The sequence below is a fragment of the Candida theae genome, assembly GCF_024610275.1.
Source record: "Candida theae strain CBS 12239 chromosome Unknown scaffold21, whole genome shotgun sequence".
In the NCBI taxonomy this organism is placed as follows: domain Eukaryota; kingdom Fungi; phylum Ascomycota; class Pichiomycetes; order Serinales; family Debaryomycetaceae; genus Lodderomyces; species Lodderomyces theae.
The window spans coordinates 122,160-145,425 of record NW_026261495.1 but is presented as its reverse complement, the minus strand read 5'-3'; the positions used below and the strand labels follow the sequence as shown (position 1 = coordinate 145,425).

The 23,266-nt window shown below is 39.6% G+C and overlaps 7 protein-coding genes across 7 annotated transcripts; 5 read left to right on the top strand and 2 right to left on the bottom strand. All coding sequences in view use genetic code 12, as the record gives it.

The window, feature by feature from the left end:
• Positions 1–1,672: 1,672 nt before the first annotated feature.
• SPT23 (Spt23p) lies at positions 1,673–5,584 on the top strand (the record flags this gene model as incomplete). Its single annotated transcript, XM_051754927.1, has 1 exon — positions 1,673–5,584. The coding sequence occupies one exon, from the start codon at positions 1,673–1,675 to the stop codon at positions 5,582–5,584; it is 3,912 nt and encodes a 1,303-aa protein (XP_051606221.1).
• A 427-nt stretch (positions 5,585–6,011) lies between these two features.
• On the bottom strand, positions 6,012–6,527 carry KGF57_005321 (MARVEL domain-containing protein; the record flags this gene model as incomplete). Its single annotated transcript, XM_051754926.1, has 1 exon — positions 6,012–6,527. The coding sequence occupies one exon, from the start codon at positions 6,525–6,527 to the stop codon at positions 6,012–6,014; it is 516 nt and encodes a 171-aa protein (XP_051606220.1).
• Positions 6,528–7,189: 662 nt separating this feature from the next.
• On the top strand, positions 7,190–8,011 carry HEM4 (uroporphyrinogen-III synthase; the record flags this gene model as incomplete). Its single annotated transcript, XM_051754925.1, has 1 exon — positions 7,190–8,011. One exon carries the CDS (start codon positions 7,190–7,192, stop codon positions 8,009–8,011), a length of 822 nt encoding a protein of 273 aa, XP_051606219.1.
• A 212-nt stretch (positions 8,012–8,223) lies between these two features.
• On the bottom strand, positions 8,224–10,209 carry ACS1 (acetate--CoA ligase 1; the record flags this gene model as incomplete). Its single annotated transcript, XM_051754924.1, has 1 exon — positions 8,224–10,209. One exon carries the CDS (start codon positions 10,207–10,209, stop codon positions 8,224–8,226), a length of 1,986 nt encoding a protein of 661 aa, XP_051606218.1.
• A 3,002-nt stretch (positions 10,210–13,211) lies between these two features.
• Positions 13,212–18,251, top strand: REV3 (Rev3p; the record flags this gene model as incomplete). The annotated part of the gene is made up of 1 exon (XM_051754923.1): positions 13,212–18,251. One exon carries the CDS (start codon positions 13,212–13,214, stop codon positions 18,249–18,251), a length of 5,040 nt encoding a protein of 1,679 aa, XP_051606217.1.
• A 134-nt stretch (positions 18,252–18,385) lies between these two features.
• On the top strand, positions 18,386–20,050 carry ALG8 (dolichyl-P-Glc:Glc1Man(9)GlcNAc(2)-PP-dolichol alpha-1,3-glucosyltransferase; the record flags this gene model as incomplete). The annotated part of the gene is made up of 1 exon (XM_051754921.1): positions 18,386–20,050. One exon carries the CDS (start codon positions 18,386–18,388, stop codon positions 20,048–20,050), a length of 1,665 nt encoding a protein of 554 aa, XP_051606216.1.
• A 1,377-nt stretch (positions 20,051–21,427) lies between these two features.
• On the top strand, positions 21,428–23,164 carry KGF57_005316 (alpha-keto acid decarboxylase family protein; the record flags this gene model as incomplete). Its single annotated transcript, XM_051754920.1, has 1 exon — positions 21,428–23,164. One exon carries the CDS (start codon positions 21,428–21,430, stop codon positions 23,162–23,164), a length of 1,737 nt encoding a protein of 578 aa, XP_051606215.1.
• Positions 23,165–23,266: the final 102 nt, after the last annotated feature.

Below are 23,266 nucleotides of genomic sequence, written 5' to 3'. Positions count from 1 at the left end.
ACAACTCTTTGATTAATTGCAAAAAAAGATGGGAGTATGGGAGTGGGGGGGGAGCAGGAGCCGAGGAAGTTATTCCACTGTTTCACGTTCTACTTCTACTGTAAAGTAAGTAAATGGCATATTCTATTGATCCTTATGAAGAAGCTCTGTGGGAGGATGGAATCATCTTGAAGATATAGCAATAACCTTTCTTCTGAATGGCCATATCTTTTCTTGAAAAAAATTCCAATAATAGAAAAATGCGTCTGTTGCAAAAAAAAAAAAAAAAACAAAAAAAAGAAATAAGAATCATATTGTATTATGTAATATATTATGTAATATTAAGAAAATCCCCAACAAATCTAAATATTGTGTTAATATGCAGGAATGTCAATTGTTGAGTAACTGGTTTGTCATTCATTTTTGCAGTCAATTGATACATATATAGATTTAAAACCAATTCATATATGTGACGTATTGGTATGAACTATGTATACGTGTCATCTTCGTATATAGATACCTCCAGATAGCAAGTTCAGCTATCTCTCTTTACTACACTAATTTCACATGGAAGCAAGAAAGTAGTGGGTGACTGCAAAATAATGTAAAAAGAAAATAAAAAAGAAAGAGGCGAACAGATTGTCAATTACAAAAATAACAAGCGGAAGAAGGGAGGTTGTTCATATGTTCGAGGAGAACGGCATGCTTTCAATCCTCGTGGTTGAGCAGCTGTCATCCTGCCGCCGCCCATCGACGAAACCATGAGATCCCACACCCCCCCTTTTTTTTTACTACTTCTATTCCTATTCTTAAAAAAAAAAAAAGAATATTAATAATTAAATTAAACTATAAAACAATTCACAAACAAATTTTGTGTACAACCGAACGATTAGTCCTCTATTGTTCTGAAGTAGTGAAACCTAATACGAGAAACAAAACAAACGACATAAAGAGTGAGGAAGAGGATCTGATGGCTTAGATCTCAGTCAGATGTTGGGTGATTTATAAAGATAAGATCAAGTTGCTACAACAACAGGGAAAAGGCTTCCTTTGTAATTTGATATAAGCAATCAAAAGAGCTTTCAGCAACGACGAAATGTAAACGTTTCCTCGTCTCCTAATGTGTACAAAACCCATCAGCCACCGCCTTAGTGAACAAAAATTTTTTTAAAAAAAAAAAAAGAAAAGGAAACAGGAGGGAGGGAGAGAGGGATGCATGCACACTCAAAGAGATCAGACTAGTCAGGCTAAGGGTTGGAATGAAGGGGTACTGAGAGAAAGTAACCAGTTGAGGATTAATTTAACAGTGTATACTCATACTCTCTGTAGGTCTGATTGTCTATTTTATTTATTTTTTTTTTCCTCTTATTATAAGTCAGACACTCACAAAGTCTTTGTCAGACAAACAGACAAACAGACAGACAGACAGACAGACAGACAGACAGACAGACAGAAAAATTGAGAGTCTTTAATTTTTTTATTTTCTCTCTCCTCTTTTCTTCTCCTTTTTCTTTTCTTTTCTTTTCTTTTATATTTCAATTGAATTTTTATTGAATACCAGTAACAACAACTGCTACAGTAAATCATATATATATATATATATATGTATCTGTGAACACAGGATACTAGTCTGAGACAACAACACTGCCACGAACAATATAGACTATCAAGTTTACTCACTCCCGAACCTACAATGAGTTTTGCTGCACACGAGGAGCATGCATCAAGTCATGACTTCTTTAGCAACAGTGATAACATCAACAGTAACAACAGCAACAACAACAACAACAACGACAATAATAATGACTTATACAACATACTAAGCAGTCACAATTCACATACTAAGCTTTTAGACGAAAACCACGATATACTAGATGAGTTCTTGGACCAAAGAGTTTACGATTCAATGGGAACAACCACTCCCAACCACTCCAACAACAACGACAATTTGAAATGCAAACAAGACCAAACCCAACAACAGCAGCTCACTGGAGATACGTTGATGAACTCGCTTTACGCTTTGACTAATGAACAAGATTCTAATGCCTTTAGAATTGAAGACAAATATTTGGCAAACAAACTAGATGATGACAGTTTTGCCCACTTTTCAGGCTTACAAAATAGAAATATCTACAGCAACGACAGTAAAAATAATGACCTTCGCAACAATATAAATCTCGATGGTATTTCCCCCCAGGATAACGAGTGTTTATATTTGGATTTGCCACATGACTCAAGTTCTTCGCAGGACCCGCTTTCGTCAAAAGTGAACGGTTTACACCAAAACTCGATCACAAACTCAATGTACCAAACTCCCAATGGTATGGCATCTCCCATGGATGAGAGAATGATGTCGATTTCTTCCAATGGAGTTGCTATACAATCAAATCCAACTTCATTGTCTGAGTACGAATTTGTTAGAGAGGAATTGAGCAAGTTGAAATTTGGCTGTCATCGTATAAATGCAGTGCCAAGGACTGTCGACATACTGGATCCTTCGTATTTGGATTTCTCTCCAGAAGCTATGAAGAAATTGCCACACAAAATGACATTATCAGCATTGCCTAGTCATTCTCGAGTTGAAACACAAATTAGATGTGATATTGCTTTGAGTCCAGCACCCAATCAAGCTTTGCTATACGTGCCACAAGATCTTATATCCAAAAATAAATTTTGTTTGGCAGATCCTGTTGAAAATTTGCACCCTAGATTGAAAGACAATTTGTTGTATTTGGATGCTTATGTGCTCACTTCTGACTTGCTGAAATCGTGTAACATATGTACAAGGTGTATCAAGAGGGAACAAAAAAGAGCATCGCGAGGGAAGGCCGCTGGTGAAATGGATGAGTTCAATGCTACTGCTCCCGCACCCGCACCCGCCTCTACTCCCACCCCATCCTCAACCTCCAAGATCCCACCAGCAATTAAAAACAACTCTACAAGTTGGTCTGATGAAAACATGATGAAAAAGGCCATCATCTTCAACTGTAAAGAGATTGTTTCATTTCCGTCGCCGTCAGGGCTAAACAACAACAACAACAACAACAACAACAACAACTCAAAGTCAGTTGAGTTGTCGGCTAGAATTATTTGCTATTGCAGACATCATAAGGAACAAACTGGGTTTAGAGTCTTGATGTTGATAAAAAACAACAAGGGCGAAGTTGTGGCGAAACAGTTGTCTTCGCCAATTATGATCATGGATAGAAAGAAAAATATCCCCTTGACTAAGGACTCGATGCCAAACTCAGTTGCTGGCTCATCACTCAATCTTCAAGGGTTGGGAGATACCCTGCTGATTTCCAGCAAAAAGAAAAGAATACCTTCAAACTCAGACTCGGAAAATGAACACAAATATTCAAATAATGAGTATACTCAGCACTCGTCTCCAAATTCTGTGGATGAATCAGCATCTGAGGTACATACAAACACTGATGCCGAGTCCAGTCGAGGTTTGAAACGCAAGAAGTTGTCTGTTGATGACTCATACAACACCTCAGGAAATCCCATGTTCAATGGAAGTATTAGTGGCTACTCGCCACTAAGCAATAGCGACACCAACACCAACACCTCAACTAATATCCATTTCATGAAACAACCACTGTTTGCTGCATTGTCTCCGATGGGTGCTCCTAGTACTACTCATCCGCCACCAAATCCACAATTCCAACAAATGCAAACCCCTCAACCCTCTCAACAAACAATGCAACGTTTACCATCAATACAAAGAATCATTCCTGCTCAGGGCCCTGTTCGTGGAGGAATTGAAATAACGTTATTGGGATTCAACTTTAGACCAGGCTTGGCGGTGAAGTTTGGCCCTAATCAAGCATTGGCTACACATTGTTGGTCTGAAACTACAATTGTGACTTACTTGCCGCCAGCGCTGCAGCCGGGTCAGGTTTTGGTTAGTTTTGAGAATGAAGACTCGGCAATAATCGGCGGTCCTCCACAACATCAAATCTTCACATACACTGACGATACCGATCGGCAATTGATTGAGTTAGCCTTGCAAATAGTTGGGTTGAAAATGAATGGTAAGTTGGAAGATGCAAAGAATATTGCCAAGAGGATTGTTGGTAGTGACAGCAGCACCAGTGGCAACAACAACAATGGCACTGCTCCAACTTCAATGACCACTTCACCTACAAACATGTCTCACAGCCCTGATTGTGGTGGTGGTGGTGGCGTTGATGACTGGTTTCACAGTGCCCATGCTTCTTTGAAGAAGTTGACATCCTCTGGCTTATCTACACAAGTGGTTTTGGTGCGTCTCTTATCTTTGGTGGATTTGCCCAATTGTCCAATAATTATCCCAAATTGGCAACTTGCCAATTCACAAGGCCAAACGTTGCTACATTTGGCCACTATGAAGAATTACCGTAAATTGATCAAGTTTTTAGTGACTCATGGTTGCAAAATTGACGTTAAAGATAATCAAGGTTTGACGCCATTGTTTTTGGCTTCAATGTGTGGACATCGGAAATTGATTCAATTGTTTATCGAGTGCAAGTCCAATTGGAATTTGAAATTGCTGAATGATAAGTATTTGCGAGATTATTGTGATTTGAATGTCATTGACATGTTCAATGCATGTGAGCAGCAGCAGCAGCAGCAGCAACAACAACAACAACAACAACAACAACTGCAGCTAGAGCAGTTTCCACCAGAGAGAGAAGTTAGTGTTTCTAGTAATATCAAAAAGAGAACTTCCTTTGATTCGTTGGATTCAATGTTTAATGATGATTATGGACGCCATATTTCAAAGATGTCTCAAGACGAAGAGAAGAAGGGTAGAGATATTCCAGATCAGCAGGATAGTGGAGTTTCTACTTGGGACGATAACAAGAACTACTCTTCAGAATTTGCCGATTCTGAATTCGAATCTGAAGATGATTATGATGAGGAGGAAGCTGATTATTGTGATGATGAATACAGCGATAGTGATGACATGGAAGTGAGTCTTGATGAAGAGACTGAAGTTGACTCTCCAAACAAAGACATTGGTGTAGATTCAGATGCAACTGTTGATACCACTACCACTACAGAGTCAGCAAAGCCCCCTTCTTCTCCAGGCTTGTGGCAAAAGGTCAAGAATGTATTTAACAAAGACGATGATAGCGACTTACCGCAATACGACGATTTGTTCCCATTTGGACCCTCCTCCACTTTTACCGCCAAGCCAAAGAGTGCACTCGAGCAGTCGATGAATTCAGAAACCAAAGAAGTCTCAACAACTGAGGTGGTAGGATCAAGTTCCAATTCAAAAGCTGATCTCGAACCAACTGCTTCCAAGATTACTGATACCGATATTGATGCTGGATTGGCGTCGGACTCTTCTGAGGACATGGTGGTTACATACATTAACCACCCAAGAAAGCCAGTTGAGCATGACAAGATGTTGGTGTTTTTTTGGATTCCCGCATTGGTTGTGATTTTTGCACTCTTCTTTATGGTTTATGTTGTTGGCTACAATTTCGAACAACTTGACTATGTCAAGGAATGGGTGCGAAACACGGTTGGTAATTTTATGGTTGGCAATGAACGTATTGCCAAGGTTTTCAAGAGTGCAGGTACTACTGCGATACGGGAAGTAATTGTGTGAAATGATTATGTTAATTTGTTTTAGATCAAAAGTGTATAGCTTTGTAATATTCAATGTGTTGTTAGAGTTTACCGTTGATAAAGACACGTTTTACTTTAATGCGAAGCTTGTAGTTGAATTTTTCATGACCAACATCATAAGTTGCAGATGTCAAAGAAAGTGTGTGGGATAAACACTATATAGTCAAGGTACAATGCACAGTATTGCTTATACATTGAAGAATAATAATTTACAATATGATGTAGAGAACTCTCAACTGTAGGATACTCCAGTAACAGCATTGAAGTTAAGGCTATGGTACAAGTTGCAGTTTCTGTGTCACGTGAGTATCACCTACAACAATTCTTCTATATAAAGAGAAGACTACACACATAAGCAAGGATAAGAAACTAAAAACGGATGTATTAAATAGAGAAAAAACGCCTATTTAAACTTGAGACATAGTTGGAACGCCAGTTCTTGGAGCAGACCTGTTGTACTTAGTTCCAAACAAACCACCTCTGAACAAACCAATGGCTGAAAACACACCAGCAGCAATGAAAATGAAAGCTGAAAAGTACAAGAAGGCTGTTGATGCTTGGGCTTTTCTGCATCTTGCCGATGATCCTTGGTTAATCTTGTTAGAGTCCAAATAGTCTTGATTTCCACATGAGTGAACCCTGATTCCAGCAGCAATAGCAGTAGCAGCAGCAAAAGTGAAAACAAAGTTCAAAAAGTCAAAAAGGAACAAAATCAATGGCCATGCAAGTGCTTCAATGAAAAAGGCCAAGACCCCGTAGAGGGATGAAGTGAGAATTCCAAAAGCTGCAGCAAAAACGGCGAAATTGACTTGTGGATTGTGTTGGGAGATGGTAGTAGCTGCCAAGGAACCGGTGAGCCCCAAGGCGATGACTAAAAATACAAAATTGAAGGACCTTAAGATGACGTCGCCGATTGCCAACATTGTTGTAGTGGTTTGTAGTGTCGTTGAAGGGGTATCGGAATGGATTGAAGAGGGGCAAGAATTGTAAAAAAAAAAAAAAGAATTAAGAAAAATAGAAGAAAGCGCTTCTCTTTATATATGAGCAAAGAGAAGAGGGATTGTGTATGATAGCAATTTTAATTAGTCAAATGACGGATAGAAGTATTATTTATTAATGTTTTATAAACGCCTAAAAGGGAAAGTACGACAAAGCAAGATGTCACACTTGTCTTGTTGAGCTCTGTATGGTCAAGTATTAATACGATCCTAGAGCTGAAACTTCTTGTATAGATGCTACTACAATATGACAGGGTATATGAGATGCATAATGAATTAAATTTTCAATGAGCTTGCTTTGGCAAGAAGTGATATAAAAACATCCAGAGAATGTTCAAGAGTTTATATAAATCTTGAAATAGACTGCGATCGATGTTGCAAAAGATGAAACACAAAACTGCTTAACGTAAAAGGTCGTGTGTAACAAATTTTTGGATTGGTAGCGAGATACACTTTAATAAACAGAGCCGCACCTCACCGCATCATACAGCGAGAAAACTCAGATCCATCGTATCACAACTCTTCAATTTCAAATCGGAAACCGTCTTTGGAGAACTTAACTTGTCCCTTTCTGTCACCTTTAAGCAATGAGTAACAAAACAGTCATCCTACTAAAGAACCCCAGCACACCAACTGACCCATACCATGAACTACTTCTAACCAAGTCTTATATTCCTCAATTCATACCACTACTTCACCATACACATAAAGATAAAGCACAGACTATGGCCTACTTGAAGTCCAAGGAGTTCATTGACGATACGAACTACTTTATAATAACGTCTCAGCGTGCCGTTGAGATGTTGCGAGAGTGCATCGACGAGATCAAATTGGAAAATGAGAATGGCCATGGTATACAGCAGAAAATTTTGACCAAAGTGGGATACACCGTGGGTCCAGCAACTCACAAGATTTTAAGAGAGGTGGGGTTCGTCAACGTACGAGGCGGTATCGATGCTGGGAACGGGTCGAAATTGGCCGATCTAATAATGGATGAATTGACGCCAAACACCAAAATTGCCTTTTTCACTGGTGAAGTACGCAAGGACATCATTCCTCGGAAATTGGTCGATGTGGGCAAATTCACCCAGTTTGAAGAGTTTGTCATGTATCGTACCTGTGAGCGCAATGATATTGTTGACAAGTTTAATGCTATTGTCAATGGGGGTAGCGACTCGTTGGATGGATGGATTGTGTTTTTCAGTCCACAAGGAACTAGAGATATTGTGCAATATTTGAAACTGCGAAATGGGAGCATAGATGAGTTTGCCGGGAGCAGACGGTGGAAGTTGGCTAGCATTGGGCCTACTACTGAAGAGTATCTTTTGTCTAGCGGATTAATTCCTGATGTCGTTGCTGCAAAGCCTGATGCTACGAGTTTGATTCATGGGATACTCAAATGCGATTGAGGAATGGATGGATGATCTTGTATATACGAATCCAAAGCTCTTTATTTATTTAGACGATTATTATTGATACAAATACACACTTCTTCTTTTCAATGAAATAAATAAATATAAATAGATACAATAATTTATAGTTTTTGAACATGATAAAAGGAAACGTATAAACATCATCCATCAAATGCTCTAGATATCTGTCAAAAAGGTATTGCTCCAAATCACTTCTTGACTGCATCAGCAACAACCTTAATAATCTGTTGCACAACTTGGGGATTGGACAAAGTTGAAGTATCACCCAATTGGTCAGCTTCACCAGCCAAGACTTTACGCAAAATACGTCTCATAATCTTTCCTGATCTCGTCTTTGGCAAATCATCAACCAACAAAATCAATTTTGGTGCAGCAAAAGGTCCAATTTCTTTACGAACTGTCAAAACCAACTCCTTCTTGATAGCATCCATATCTGCATTGTCGTCCAATTTGTCCTTCTTCAAAGAAACATACGCAGCAACAGCTTGACCAGTCAAGTCGTCGGCGTATCCAACAACGGCACTCTCGGCAACCAAATCGTGTTCAATCAATGCAGCTTCAATTTCAGCAGTGGACAATCTGTGACCACTGACATTGACAACGTCATCTACTCTACCCAAAATCCAGTAGAATCCATCCAAGTCACGAGCAGCTCCATCACCAGTGAAGTAGTGGTTTGGATAAGGGGCCAAATAAGTGTCAATAAATCTATTGTAGTCGTTGTAGATACCTCTAGTGATTGATGGCCATGCGGATTTGATAGCCAAAACACCTTCAACATCGTTACCCTCCAATTCTTCTCCAGTGGTTGGATCCAAGATCTTGGGGACAATACCAAAGAATGGCAAGGAAGCAGATCCGGGCTTGGTTGGGGTAACACCAGCCAATGGAGCCAACAAGTGGGAACCGGACTCAGTTTGCCAATAAGTGTCACAAATGTGGGCTTTACCTCTTCCGATATTGTCATTATACCAGTGCCACACTTCAGCGGCAATAGGTTCTCCGACTGAACCCAATACTCTTAATGAACTCAAGTCATATGGCTGAACAAATTTGGTTCCGGCACGTTTCAACAATCTCAATGCAGTAGGAGCAACATAAAATTGGTTGACCTTGTACTTGTCAACGATTTCCCAGTATCTTGAGAAGTTGGGGTATGCTGGGGTACCTTCAAACACAACAGTTGTGGCACCATTCAACAATGGACCGTAAACACAATAAGTATGACCAGTAATCCAACCAATATCACCAGCGGTAAACAAGATGTCATCTTCATGAACGTCAAACACATACTTGGTTGTGAGCAATGCCCCCAACAAGTAACCTGCAGTGGTGTGCTGGACTCCCTTTGGCTTACCAGTAGATCCCGAAGTGTACAACAAAAACAAAGGATCTTCTGAATTGACTGGTGTTGGTGGGTAATATGAACCGTATTTGGCCAATTCCTCATGCCACCACAAATCTCTTCCCTTAGTGAATGGAACATGAGAGTTTCCCGTTCTCTTGAAAACAATAACATTGCGAACATCAGGACATTCCTTCAATGCGTCATCAACAATTCTCTTTGTTTCAATAGTCTTACCACCTCTTTTGGATTCATCAGCAGTAATAACAATTCTCGAATCGGCATCCAAGATTCTATCTCTCAAAGAAGCACTTGAGAATCCAGCAAAGACAACTGAGTGAACAGCGCCAATACGAGTAATGGCCAACAAGGTAGCAATTGCTTCAGGAATCATTGGTAAATAAACAGCCACTGAGTCGCCCTTCTTGACTCCCAACTTAACCAAAGCTTGGGCCAATTTACTAACCTCCTTCAACAACTCTCCATAAGTAATAATTCTCCCCTCATTGACTTCATCAGCCTCGTAAATAATGGCAGGCTTGTTGGGGTTCTTGATAGCCCATCTATCAACGGCATTATAACAAGCATTCAATTCACCATTGACAAACCAAGCTGGTAAATCACCATTTTTGAAATCGTCTTCACTAGAAACGGGGAATCTAGCCAAGTCGAATGGCTTGAACCAATCCAAGTTTTGTTTCGCTTGTTCGCCGAAAAATTCACTGGGGTTTTCAATGGATTGACGATACAATTTTTGATAAGCTGCAAAATCAGCCAAGTTTGGTTTGGACTTGGATCTCTCGACAAAGCCCTTTGGTGGCTGGTTCATGGCTTCGTGGTCTAACGTAATGTGTGAGTGTTTAGTTTCACCAGGCATTTTTTTTTATATCTTCGGAACTGGCGATTGTACTTGAAATTTATAGTCTGTTTATAAAATGTTGTGTGCGTGCTTTTTTTTATTTTTTTTTTTTGGTTCACGTCGTGTGTGTGTGTCTGTGTGTGTGTGTCTGTGTGTGGGGAACGTTTAGCTAAAATTGATAAAGTTAAGCGCCTGTTTCACAGTACCAAGATATTTGAGTTTGCTGTGTACAAGTGAGTCTTGTTCTAAGTTAATGGGATAGTTAGTTACCACACTAGAAACAAGGATTGTGAATTGGTTAAAACTCAGTGATGATGAAGTAAAAGTAGTACTCCGAAAATATGAGGAAATGTAGTTGTTTATTTATATGAAAAATAAAATTGTTGTCACCACTCCCCTTTCTTTAACTACCCCAACCGGACACCACCCCATTTTTTCAGACTAGAGTAGGGTGAAAAAGAAAAAAAAAAAAAATAAATAACACATAGAGAAAGTAGAGATGTGTACTCCGTGGAGTTGGGTTTCGTAATAATATTGTTTGTTGAGGAGGGAGGGGGGGTTTTCAAGAAAAAAAAAAAAATAATATTAACAATAATAAATACTATGCACAACAAAAAGACAAACAATAAAAAGCCCCAAGTTTACACAAATAGAGCTTTGCATCGTAAACTGAGTTAACTATTAAGGATCACCAACTTTTGAACAATATATAGTATTCTCAAACGCTAGATCCTTAGCGCACAGCCATGCAACACTGGTAGTGAGAAGACGGTAATACACAATTTTAGAAAGCAGTAGCTCTACACAAGCATTGCTGCTGTCTTCACTTTGCGCTCCCCTCTACTCTCAGAGAAACTTGTCACTTTGTTGGCTACAGTCCCCTTGTCAAGCTCTGGGATGTATTTGTTGCTACTCCATCTTTGGAGAGTTCCAATGAGAACAACCTTGCGGGAGCTAGCTCTTGCAAAGAGATATAATAAGAGTTGACGGCGCGGTGTCTATTTCAACTTCATTAAAAGTGATGCAATTTCAAAAGTCCCCCTTGATCCAGATATGATGTTTTTGAAGAGAGGAGAAGAGGGTTAGTCTCTCTGTTTCCGCGTATTGTACAAACTGAACTAAACGATTATGGAAGTTTGAGTTGCCTTGTAGTATTCTTGATACGCAGTTGTCCAAATGTCTATCTGGCTCATCTATGGCTTTAATTTTTGAGAGATGGCCCGATCTGGTGTCGTTTTACGTTCTTTTTTTTTTTTTTTTGTGGGGTAATTGGCGTAAAAAGTGAACACCGATAACGCCATTGTGACACAGTTACACAACAAATTACCTAGTTGATATACACCTTTTTTTCTCACTCAATAAACTGTAACCTGAGTTGTAGTCAATATAAATTACAGCACACCAATCGTCATTGGCTGATGTGTTATTTTTAACCTACTGGACTTAAGTATTGGGTGGGAACAAATAAAAAATAAAAATAAATAATCTGGCAGTTTGTGTAACGTATGATGTTTTTATTGTTTTATTTTATTTTTCTTGTCTTTGGAGAAGGGAGAGGGAGCAAGGGTCTATATGTAGTGGCATACAAAAAAGAAGAAAGACCTGACACGCCATAAACCCATACGACTTTGATAAGAATAATAATACCAATCGTTTCATTTGTCTAAAGCCAAAAAAAATTCTATCGAGGAAAGTAGTTACCAACAACTCGTATCAACTTTCCTTCTCTCATTACGAACCTATTGACTTGCGTAGCGCCAAGTCATAGCATTCTTTGTAGAGCCCAGAGTCAACTTGTGGTGACGCAATCAACCATTCTAAACCTCTTTCTGAATCTCTGTGTTGACTCTTTTTTCTTTTTTTTTTTTTTTTGCTTTCTCTTGGTCCTGAAAGTCCGATGACGGGGCGTTTGATATTGCGTAACAAAACCAAAACCAAAACCAAAAAAAAAACTCCGAAAAGCTAATGGTTATATGCTGCAGTGGGTTAAGAAAATAATTGAACACTTCGTCTCTCTATCTCAACCTTCCCTTTTTTTGTTTTTCCTCTTTTGTTCTGGTCTTTTCACTTGTGTAATGCTTTTAAATTTTGGGAATTTTGTGGGGTTGGTTGGGAAACGGGATTTGTTTGTTTTAATTTCTCTCTTTCCGTTAAGTTCCGCACTTTCAGTAGAAAACGTTTCAGCCATATCAAGGATGTTTCTTGCTTCTTCTTCGAGACAGGTGAAAAGGAAGGGTGTGTGCTGGAGAGGCGTAGGACGTGTTAAACAAAGTGTAAATTTTTTTTTTGAGTCCACCACTTTCATGCATGTAGAGCTGTGTGGAGCTGGGTATCTTTCTCAATGCTCAATGCCAGTACCAATTGAGTTTCCCATCATACCCTATCCGACCCGTTGATTGTGTTCCCTGATTGCACTAAAACGTTCCTCATGCATACCCATATCCGAGGATATTTGTCTCTCAAGCAAAAACGAAAGTGAGACAGTTATCGGGTTCAGAGTTGTGCACCAGACATCAAAGGGCCCGGCATCTGTTGTACTTCCTTCAGCTTAACTGGGAAAGCGACAAGGCGGTGACATCATTGAAGTCTTACAGCACCAAAAATAGGCCCTGTAGTTAAAATCGTAGTTTGTGACTCAGAACTGGATGAGACTCCGTGGATAATGCGTATTACGAGAGTACTCTGATTCTGCAACCAGAATACCATCATTGTCCGTCATGCAGTTGCCAACAAAAACAGTGGAAGCTGTTCTCTTACACTACTACCTCTGATAGGATCTCCTTTGAAAGACAACCACAACGTCTCTACTATAATTTGTATTCCTACACTGTATATGTTGCAGCAAAAGAAAAAGAAGAGAGAAAAAAATTAAAGAGCATTTTGCTTGTATTGCGGACTATGATTGCTACTCATTCTTCATCACTTCTTATATCCTTCCAAAACCACTTCAACAACCTGTGAATGACTAATCTATGAATCATGGTGATCATAATAGCTCGAATATTGACTCTACATTTAATGTGAGCTCAGTCAACTGGTCTACGCATTCAAATTCAACATCGCATTTGAGAATACAAATCAATGACTATGACACGTACCAAGCATACCCCACGAAGTTGGATCAATTATACACACAGGTGTCGCAAGTTCCAATCATACGCATTTATGGGTCTATATCTTTTGAAGACAACGTTCTCTCGCAAACTCTGTCTCCGATGAAAAAGAAGCAGCGACTTGTAGACATGCATCAGCAAACGAGTCCTCAATCGTCTGTACACAACGCTTTAATTCACGTTCACAACTTTTACCCTTATTTTTATGTGGACTGCCATGAGCAAGATTACAAAAAGCTACAAAGCAGTGAGTATTTGGACAAATTGATCAATTACTTGGAAGTGGTGGTCAAGGAGTCTTTTAAACGTAGACGGGGAAGAAAAGGCACTGAAGAGCAGGAATTGGAGAATCCCACGGAAATGGAAGAAAGTGAAGGAGAAGAACTACGTGGAAATGGTGAGGATAATCACCAACACCCAAAGTTGCGCAAATACATTGCTAATGTTTCTGTATGCAAAGCTGTCCCCATATATGGATTTCAGCTTGGCTATAAATTGTTTTACAAAATATCCCTTCTTTCGCCTTTGTACAAGAACCGGTTGGCAAGGATGTTTCAGGAAAACAAAATCAATTTGGACAACTTTGATCAAATAGGTGAGGTGAAGAAGAGTAAAGAGCCAGCTTATGTTTATGAGGCACATCTTCCGTTCTTGTTGCAATTCTTAACTGATTTTAACTTGTATGGATGTGGCTGGTTGGTTGTTGATCGTGACAAGGTCAACAGCTGCAACACAAAGGGTTTGTATTTTCGCACCCCCGTATTAAATGAACAACGACCCCAAGTTTACACCCACTCCCAGATGCAAGCATTGTCGAGTTATTTACAAAAGTATATTTTGTCTGATAATGTACTTGTCGACGGTGGTACTTTGCAAACATTTAAACGAATTGGTAAGTCGATGTTGGAGCTAGATATTACAACTGCTAGTATCGTCAATCGCACTTGGCTATCCGCAAGAGAGTTGCACAATAGCTTTGTTGAGCGGAAGCAGTTTGATGAATACAAGTCTGACTTGGAATTAGGTGGGCAACCTAAGCATGGGTACAAGTATGAACTTGATGGAACTCCCAAAATCTATCTTTCTTCATTGAAATACATTTACAATGACTTGAAATATCAATGCCACTTGAGGAAGTCCACTTTTGATGTTTCTGTGGACGTGTTGGAGTCCGCTGAGCGCTGCTATTTTGGTACCGGGTCTACCCTGTGGTCCAATCAACAACAATTGGATGAACTTTTGCAATACATGAAGCAGTTGAATGGTGTTTCGAGTCAAGGATTTGATGGATATGCTGCCAAGTATATTGACAAGGGGTCTGTACTCAGTGTGTCCGAACGTGAGATCTTTAGGAACTTCCCCACGTCATTTGGTCTAGTTGATGTTGAAAAGAGCTTGCAGTTTCACAATCAGCGAATGCAATTTGGTAGAGACATACTCATATGGGGACAAATCAAAGACTTGTTGAAAAGAGCAAGTGTGTCATCTACGGGGATTAAACAGGTCAAGTCATCTTCCAATGAAGATACTGGTGATAAGGGCCCAGATAAAGAAGTACAAAACGATATGGAAGTGCTTGACACAGATGAGGAGTATTCAGACTCCGATAGTAATCCCCCAAATGTTGACAAGATTAATGGAAAGGAAGATACGCCTGGTATATTTGCAAATGAAACGGACACGCCCTCCACAACGAAACCAGTAAAGAGTAACGGCAATGGAGCTCATCAAAAGTCACCTGACTCAATGGACGTTGACGAAGTTGAAGCTTATGATTCAGCTGAGGAGTTTGATGTATCAATCATGAGATCAATGACACAAAATCGGTCAAAAGCTGATCCAAACTTGGCGTCAAAGCTACCCAGTCTTGATGTATTATCGTCGATTGAGGACTTTTCATTTACGCCTACCCCGAGTCAACCGTCTGGGACTCCGCCATTGACGAACATGCAAGTAGGAGCATGTGAATTTGAAATTGTCATACCAGATCAATTAAAGAAAGACAGTTACAAAAAAGCCCTCCAAGACTCGGGTGTGGTTGAGATATATTACCCTGATCCGTTTTACAGCAAGGCTGATGATCTACCTGCAAAGCCTTTTGTGTTTGCCAATCAAAAAATGAATGTTGCTGTGAGAAATGCCCTGACAGTGCCCACATTGGATGCAGTGAATGTGGCCAATTCAATGGGTAAGAAAGATCTTGTAGGAAATAAAGTTCGCACATGGGGGTATACTATCGAGCCTCCCAGCAAAGAATCTGTTACTGAATGGCTCAGGGTTGAAGAAAAAAAACAGATGAAGAAACGGGTTAAATACAAGTCTCAAATCGAACCAGGTGTGACTCAATCGCATGATTTCAAATTTAGTTATAATTCAGAGAAAGTTTCACGCAAGCCAGACGAATTCAATTACTTGACAAGCTTCCATTTGGAGATACATGCTAGTCCGCCAAACTCAAAATTGGCAGTTGACCCGTTGCGGGATCCTGTATTGTTTATATTTTATTCATTTGATGACGCTAATGAAATGTTTGTTACTTCTGAATTCAAAACTGGGGTCCTCGTGTTCAACAACAGCAAATACGATGTTGAATTCTTCTCTAGGTTGAGCAAATCCCTGCGGCTATATATTGAGTTATTCGATGACGAAAAACGAATGGTGGAAAAGCTAGTTGAATTTGTCGAAATTTTTGATCCGGATATATTGTCAGGCTATGAAGTCAATTCGATGTCATGGGGCTACATTACTGAACGATTCCGCGAGGTTTTCCGCGTCAACGTCATGAGCGACTTGAGTAGAGGAACGCATCGAAGTAACGGTAAGCTTGGTGACCGATGGGGGTACACTCACACCGCCAATATTGAAATTAACGGGCGACACATTTTAAACGTATGGAGAATTTTGAAATCAGAGTTGGCTTTGACCAGCTACACATTGGAGAATGTGTGTTATCATTTGCTACATCGATCACTACCAAGGTACCTGCTTCACCAACTTTCACAATGGCTAAAGAGTGATAACTTCAAGGATATGCAGGTGGTACTCTCGTACTACATGAAAAGGATAGAATTGACATTAAAGATTATTTCGGTTCAAGAGTTGATAACGAGAAACGTTGAGCATTCGAGGTTGATTGGAATTGAATTCAACTCCAATTTCTATCGTGGTTCCCAATACAAGGTAGAGTCAATATTGTCAAGAATATCCAAGACAGAGAATGTTTTGCTAAACTCGCCCTCCAAAATCCAAGTGCATGAAATGAGACCAATTGAATGTATCCCGTTGATATTGGAACCCAAGGCCAGCTTTTATAAGTCACCATTGGTGGTGCTAGATTTTCAATCTTTGTATCCATCGATAATGATTGCTTACAATTACTGCTATTCAACATTAATTGGCAAGCTACACAATTTCAAGCCAAAGAAGAACAACATTGGTTATTTAAAAAATCTCAACCTTCCTCCGGGCATAGTTGACTTGTTTACCAAAGACGATGCTGTCAATATCTCTCCAAACGGATTTGCATTTGTTAAAAGTCATATACGGAAGTCGATATTGGCGAAAATGTTGGAGGAAATTTTGAATATTCGTATCAAGACAAAGTCTGTTATGAAATTGTTCAAAGATGATGCAGAACTAACCAAGCTTTATAATGCACGACAGATTGCATTGAAATTGATTGCCAATGTGACTTATGGGTATACTTCGGCGACATTTAGCGGCAGAATGCCAAACTCGGATATTGCCGATGCGATAGTGTCCACGGGAAGAGAGATTTTAGACAAATCAATCGAAATGATTGAGGCTGGTGGATATGGAGCAAAGGTTGTTTACGGTGATACTGACTCTTTGTTTGTATATTTCCCAGCAAAGTCAAAAGCAGAGGCATTCAAACTGGGCCGAGAGATTGCGACAATGATCACCAAACATTTCCCAGATCCCATCCAATTAAAGTTTGAGAAAGTGTACCATCCATGTGTTTTACTTGCAAAAAAGAGGTATGTGGGGTATTCCTTTGAATATGAGAATCAAGTGGCTCCTAAGTTTGACGCCAAAGGTATTGAAACTGTTCGTAGAGATGGGATGCCAGCTCAGCAAAAAATAACTGAAAAAGCATTGAGAATATTGTTTGAGACCAAGGATTTGTCAAAAGTGAAACAGTATACGTTAAAGCAGTTTTTGAAGATATTCAACAATAAAATTGCTATCAATGATTTCTGTTTTGCAAAGGAGGTGAGGTATGGTAACTACAAGGACGAAAGATACCTACCACCTGGAGCACTCTTAGCAAGCAAGGCAGTTGAAGATGATCCGAGAAAAGAGCCACAATACAAAGAGAGGGTGCCTTACGTTGTTGTACGTGACTCAACTAAAGTTAGAATCAAAGATCGAGTAATGTTTCCTGAAGACTTTATTAAGACATTGAGTACGTCCGAGCCGTTGACGTTGGACTATGAATACTACATAACGAGGGTATTGATCCCCCCATTGGAGAGAATTTTCAACTTGATGGGGGCTGACGTGAGAGGGTGGTACAAGGATTTACCCAAATTCACCAGATCCAACATTATTAGCGCGTTCAGTGATTCTTGCTTGGTATGTGACCGCAGATTGGATGGCAGGGAGTATGTTTGTCTGAGATGTTCACAAGATGAGCAGCAATTGGTGACGAATGTGATCATGAGCTGTGCCGACAAGCAAAGAAAGATTGTTGGGATTGAAAATACTTGTCGCAACTGTCTGCAAAATGTGTTTGCTTCGGGTGTTTCTGCCTCTCAATACACTCATAATTGTGTCAATCGTGATTGCTCTGTTTACTTCAACAAGGTCAAAGCTGAACAAGAGGCGACACAGTTGTTTCTTAGAAGAGATAGGATAATGCAAACTTTAGAGTGGTGATGGTTTATAGAATCAGTGGTGAAAAGTTAACGAGACGGCTATAGTTTTCTTTTTTTTTTTTATTTTTTTGTTTCTTTTTTTGTTTCTTTTTTTCTTCTGAGAAATTGTACCCAGATCTCCACTATACTAAAGGCATGGCCATGGCCACTCCACTCAAGCATGACAAGTCTGCAAAAGAGGCTCAATCCTTGAAGAGGTACTCGCTATTCAATATATGGGTGGTTTCACTTGCCATGAAACTCCTATTAATGGTGGGGTACCACTCTACCGACTTTGATGTACACCGAAATTGGCTAGCCATCACCAACAAGCTCCCACTATCTCAATGGTATACAGAAAACACTTCACAATGGACATTAGACTACCCGCCATTCTTTGCATTTTTTGAGTGGGCATTATCGCAATTTGTGCCGCCGGTAGTGGCCAAGGATGGATGTTTGGATATTGTGGAGACAGGTCAGTATGGGTTGCCCACTGTATATTTCCAAAGAGCCACAGTCATTTTGAGTGAGGTGGTCTTGTTTGTGGCTTTGCAGTGGATAATCGATACTTCTTCCACGCATGCACTTCGAAGACGAATGTACGTTGCAACTGCCAGTCTCGCTTTGTCGCCAGGTTTGATGTTGATTGATCATATACATTTCCAATACAATGGGATGATGTATGGGATATTGTTGCTTTGTTTGAACAGTGCTCGTTTGGAAAGGTATTTATTGTGTGGATTTTGGTTTGCAGTTTTGCTTTGCTTCAAACATATCTACTTGTACTTGGCGCCAGCAGTATTTGTGTTTTTACTACGTGCTTACTGTTTGAAGTTTAGTTGGAGCAAGAAACGCAATGCCTTTGCCAACTTGGTCAGAATCGTGCAGTGGGAAAATACAGTCAAGCTTGGTGGTGTGGTGATTTCCGTGTTTGCTGTTGCGTTTTTGCCATTTTACAGCACCTTGCCACAATTGGTGAACAGATTATTTCCATTCAGTCGTGGTCTTACACATGCCTATTGGGCACCTAACATGTGGGCTTTGTACTCCTTTTTCGATAGAGTCTTGATTCAAATCTATAAAAGGATCCCGGTATCGCGATTTTTGCTAAGACGTGTGTTTCAATTCAATGAAGGTTTGTTGAGCCAAGATGACTTGTTGCAAACATCAACAAGAGGAATAGTTGGTAACATTGAGTTTTTCATCCTTCCTGAAATCACCCCAAAACTTACGTTTTTATTGACCCTATTTTACCAGGTAATGGCCCTCATTCCGTTATTCTTTCAACCAACTTACCGCAGGTTCATTGGAGCGATGACATTATGTGGGTATGCCTCGTTTCTATTTGGGTGGCATGTACATGAAAAGGCCATTTTGCTTGTTATTTTCCCCTTGACCTTGATTGTGTCTCGTGACAAGAGATTGTTACCCGTATACAACCTACTCGTTGCTTGTGGTTATGGATCATTATTCCCACTCATTTACACCTGTAACGAATGGTTGGTGAAGATCCTTTACACATTACTTTGGTACATTATTTTCTATTTCAATTTTAGAAAAGTTACCCGAGTACCGAAAAAGACAAGCGGGTCCATAATCGACAGATTGGTTAATTTGTATGTCCTAATTTTCATCTTTGTCGTTTCAGTCACCAGTGTCACTGACATGTTGCTGAACATGTTTTCGATTTTGAAGAAATTCGAGTTCTTGAATTTGATGATATACAGTGTCTACTGCAGCATAGGTGTGATAAGCAGCTGGAACACTTTCTCGTGGCTCTATTTTGTTGATGAAGAGTTATGGACTGAGGGTGAGTAAATTGTACATAGTTACAGCAGTAAACCTATAAAACTAACTTTTTTAATTGAAATTTCTGCAAAAAATTTTTTGCAACAATGCAGAATTTTGAACTTGCTTCCACGTCTAGAAACACCGAGTGAAAAAAAAGCAAACAAACATATAATTATAGCATCTAAAGCACTTCTGAACCACAGTTGAACCTACCAAATACAGAAACTGCCGTTTTCAACCCACATTTTGGTCCATATTTTGACCTATTTCTGTCAGAATTGCCATGCTACAAAAATTTTCAGGTCGTGAAAAAGTGGTTCTGTGGTCTAGTTGGTTATGGCATATGCTTAACACGCATAACGTCCCCAGTTCGATCCTGGGCAGAATCATGCGATTCTCTTTTGGTTTTGTGGTCTAGTTGGTTATGGCATGTGCTTAACACGCACAACGTCCCCAGTTCGATCCTGGGCAAAATCAAACGAATTTGTCGTTTTCTTTTTGTTAATTTTTGTTTTATCAAGCAGTTTGAATGTTTCCTCTTAAAGAGGGGGAAACTTTAAACTAACAATTGGTGGATAGGGCTTGAGTTGTCGTTGATACACCACAATTATTTTCTTGTTTTTTTTGTTTTTTTGTTTTTTTTTTTCCTTTCTTGCAGTTTGTTTGCACCTTATAGAAACGAAAGTAGAAAATGCTGTGCCTACGAGTAAAGTGGTGATGAATTTGATAGTTTAAGCCAGACTAGAGAAAAGAGCAACGAATTGTATCTAGGGACTACACTGAGATGATTTTGAAGGTGCTGAGGGAGAGAGAGGATAAAGGTACGACTTCATAATTAATTATCCAAGTCAGGTATCTATTGAATGGATACTTACAATTCTAGCCAATGTGAGCTAAGGTGCGCTGACCATGCTTGCAACTCACGGCCAACACTTCCTCCTCAAAATGAAGTGCTTGTTATCAGCTGTCAGGTACAAAAGGTGACACCAGTTATTCATAAAGTTCCGTTCATTTCCATTTCGATTTTGTGTGTGTTTTTAACCTGCGTTGTAAGATCCGGCCAAGATAGAGGACCTTGTTCTAAGTTGAACGTGTTGTTCCACATTCAGTAGAAGAGCAATAGTTCTTCGCCATGTCCACCCAACAGTTTCCCAAAAAAAAGAAAAGACGTAAAAATAAAAAAAACTAAACCCGTGCATAGGTGTTTGCCGCCCTCCCCCCCCCTCCCGTCAATCAAAGCATTTGTGATAGCAACTATAACAATTTTCTTTTTTTTTTTTAAAAGAAATTCCGTTTTTGTAACCACCTCGGCTCCTATGGAGATTTATACTATAAATACTGCCTAGAATAACACGTACCCTTTTCAATTAGAGAGATCCCTCCTCAGAGATTACTACATACACAATGCCAGAAGAAACAATTTCATTAGGCCATTACTTGTTCGCGAGGCTCAATCAAAAGCCAGTTGATGTCAAAAACATCTTTGGTGTACCTGGAGATTTCAATTTGGCTTTGTTAGATAAGATCGATGATGTTAAGGGAATGAAGTGGGTTGGAAGTGTCAATGAATTAAATGCCGGATATGCAGCCGATGGATATTCACGAATCAAAAACTCCCTCACACCAGAAGGATCAGCTATTGGTTGTCTTGTTACCACATTTGGTGTTGGAGAACTTTCCGCACTAAATGCAATTGCCGGAGCATACTCCGAGCACGTTGGGTTAGTGCATGTCGTTGGTATTCCATCTATCGAGTCTCAAAAGGAGGAGTTGTTATTGCACCATACCTTAGGAAATGGTGATTTCACCGTCTTCCACAAGATCTCATCCTTTGTTAGTAAAACCACCGCAGTTTTGGACGACCCAGTCCACGCCGCAGATGAAGTTGATAGGGTTATCGAATCTGCCTTTGTTAACCAAAGACCTACTTATTTGGGCTTCCCATCCAATTTGGTCAATGTAAAAGTACCAGCTAGTAGATTGGAAAAACCATTGGACTTGAAGCCACCTCCAAATGATCCAACGGTTCAAGAAGAGGTGTTGGGTCTCATTCTAGAATTGATTTCCAAGTCTAAGAACCCAGTTGTTGTTATTGATGCTTGTTGCGGTAGACACAATGCCACCTTTGAAGCCAACAAATTGATTCAATTGACTAACTTCAAGTTTGCTGTTACCCCCATGGCAAAGGGAGCAAGGGATATTGACGAAAATGATCCCAAATTTGTTGGTGTTTATGTTGGTGATTTGTCGTATCCCAAAACCAAAGAGTTGGTTGAAGAATCCGATTTGGTTTTGTCGCTCGGTGCCATTTTATCAGATTTCAACACTGGATCTTTTTCTTACTCGTTGGATACTTCAAAGATTGTTGAGTTCCATTCAGACTACACTAAGATCAGGAATGCTCAATATCCAAATATCAGAATGAAGGAGTTGCTCAAAGCATTGATTTCGTCTCCTGAGTTGAAAAAAGTTACAGCCAATCACAAACCGCCATCTTTTGATGTGGATCAAATGCCACCAATTAAATTACCAGGTGACCACAAGATTACTCAAGCTTGGCTTTGGTCTAACTTGGGCTCATGGTTGAGAGAAGATGATGTGATTGTGACTGAAACTGGAACTTCCAATTTCGGAATTGTTCAAACAAGGTTTCCAAAGGGGTCCGTTGGTATCAGTCAAGTGTTGTGGGGGTCTATTGGATACTCAGTTGGTGCTGCTTCAGGAGCCGTTATTGCTGCTGAAGAAGTTGACCCAAATAGAAGAGTCATTTTGTTTGTTGGTGATGGTTCATTGCAATTGACAGTACAAGAGCTCTCTACCATGGTGAGACATCATAACAATATCTACATCTTTGTTTTAAACAACAATGGGTTCACAATTGAACGTTTGATCCATGGAAAGACTGCCGTGTACAATGATATCCAAGAATGGGAAAACACAGAATTGTTAAAGGTGTTCAAAGGTAAAAACATTGAGTCACACAAAGCAGAGAATATCAAAGAGATTACAGACTTGTTTAATGACGCAGAATTTGCAAAGAACAATAAAACAAGGTTGATTGAACTCAAATTGGATACTCTTGACGCTCCAGAAAATTTGGTGAAACAAGCTGAAAAATCATCCAAGGCTAATGATGGTTAAGTATTTGTAGCTGTGTGAGTAGTTGAGATAAATTGAATTCTGATCTGATAGATACAGAAAGCTCATTACCGCTTCGTTATTTGAAGAAAAAAGAAAAAAAAG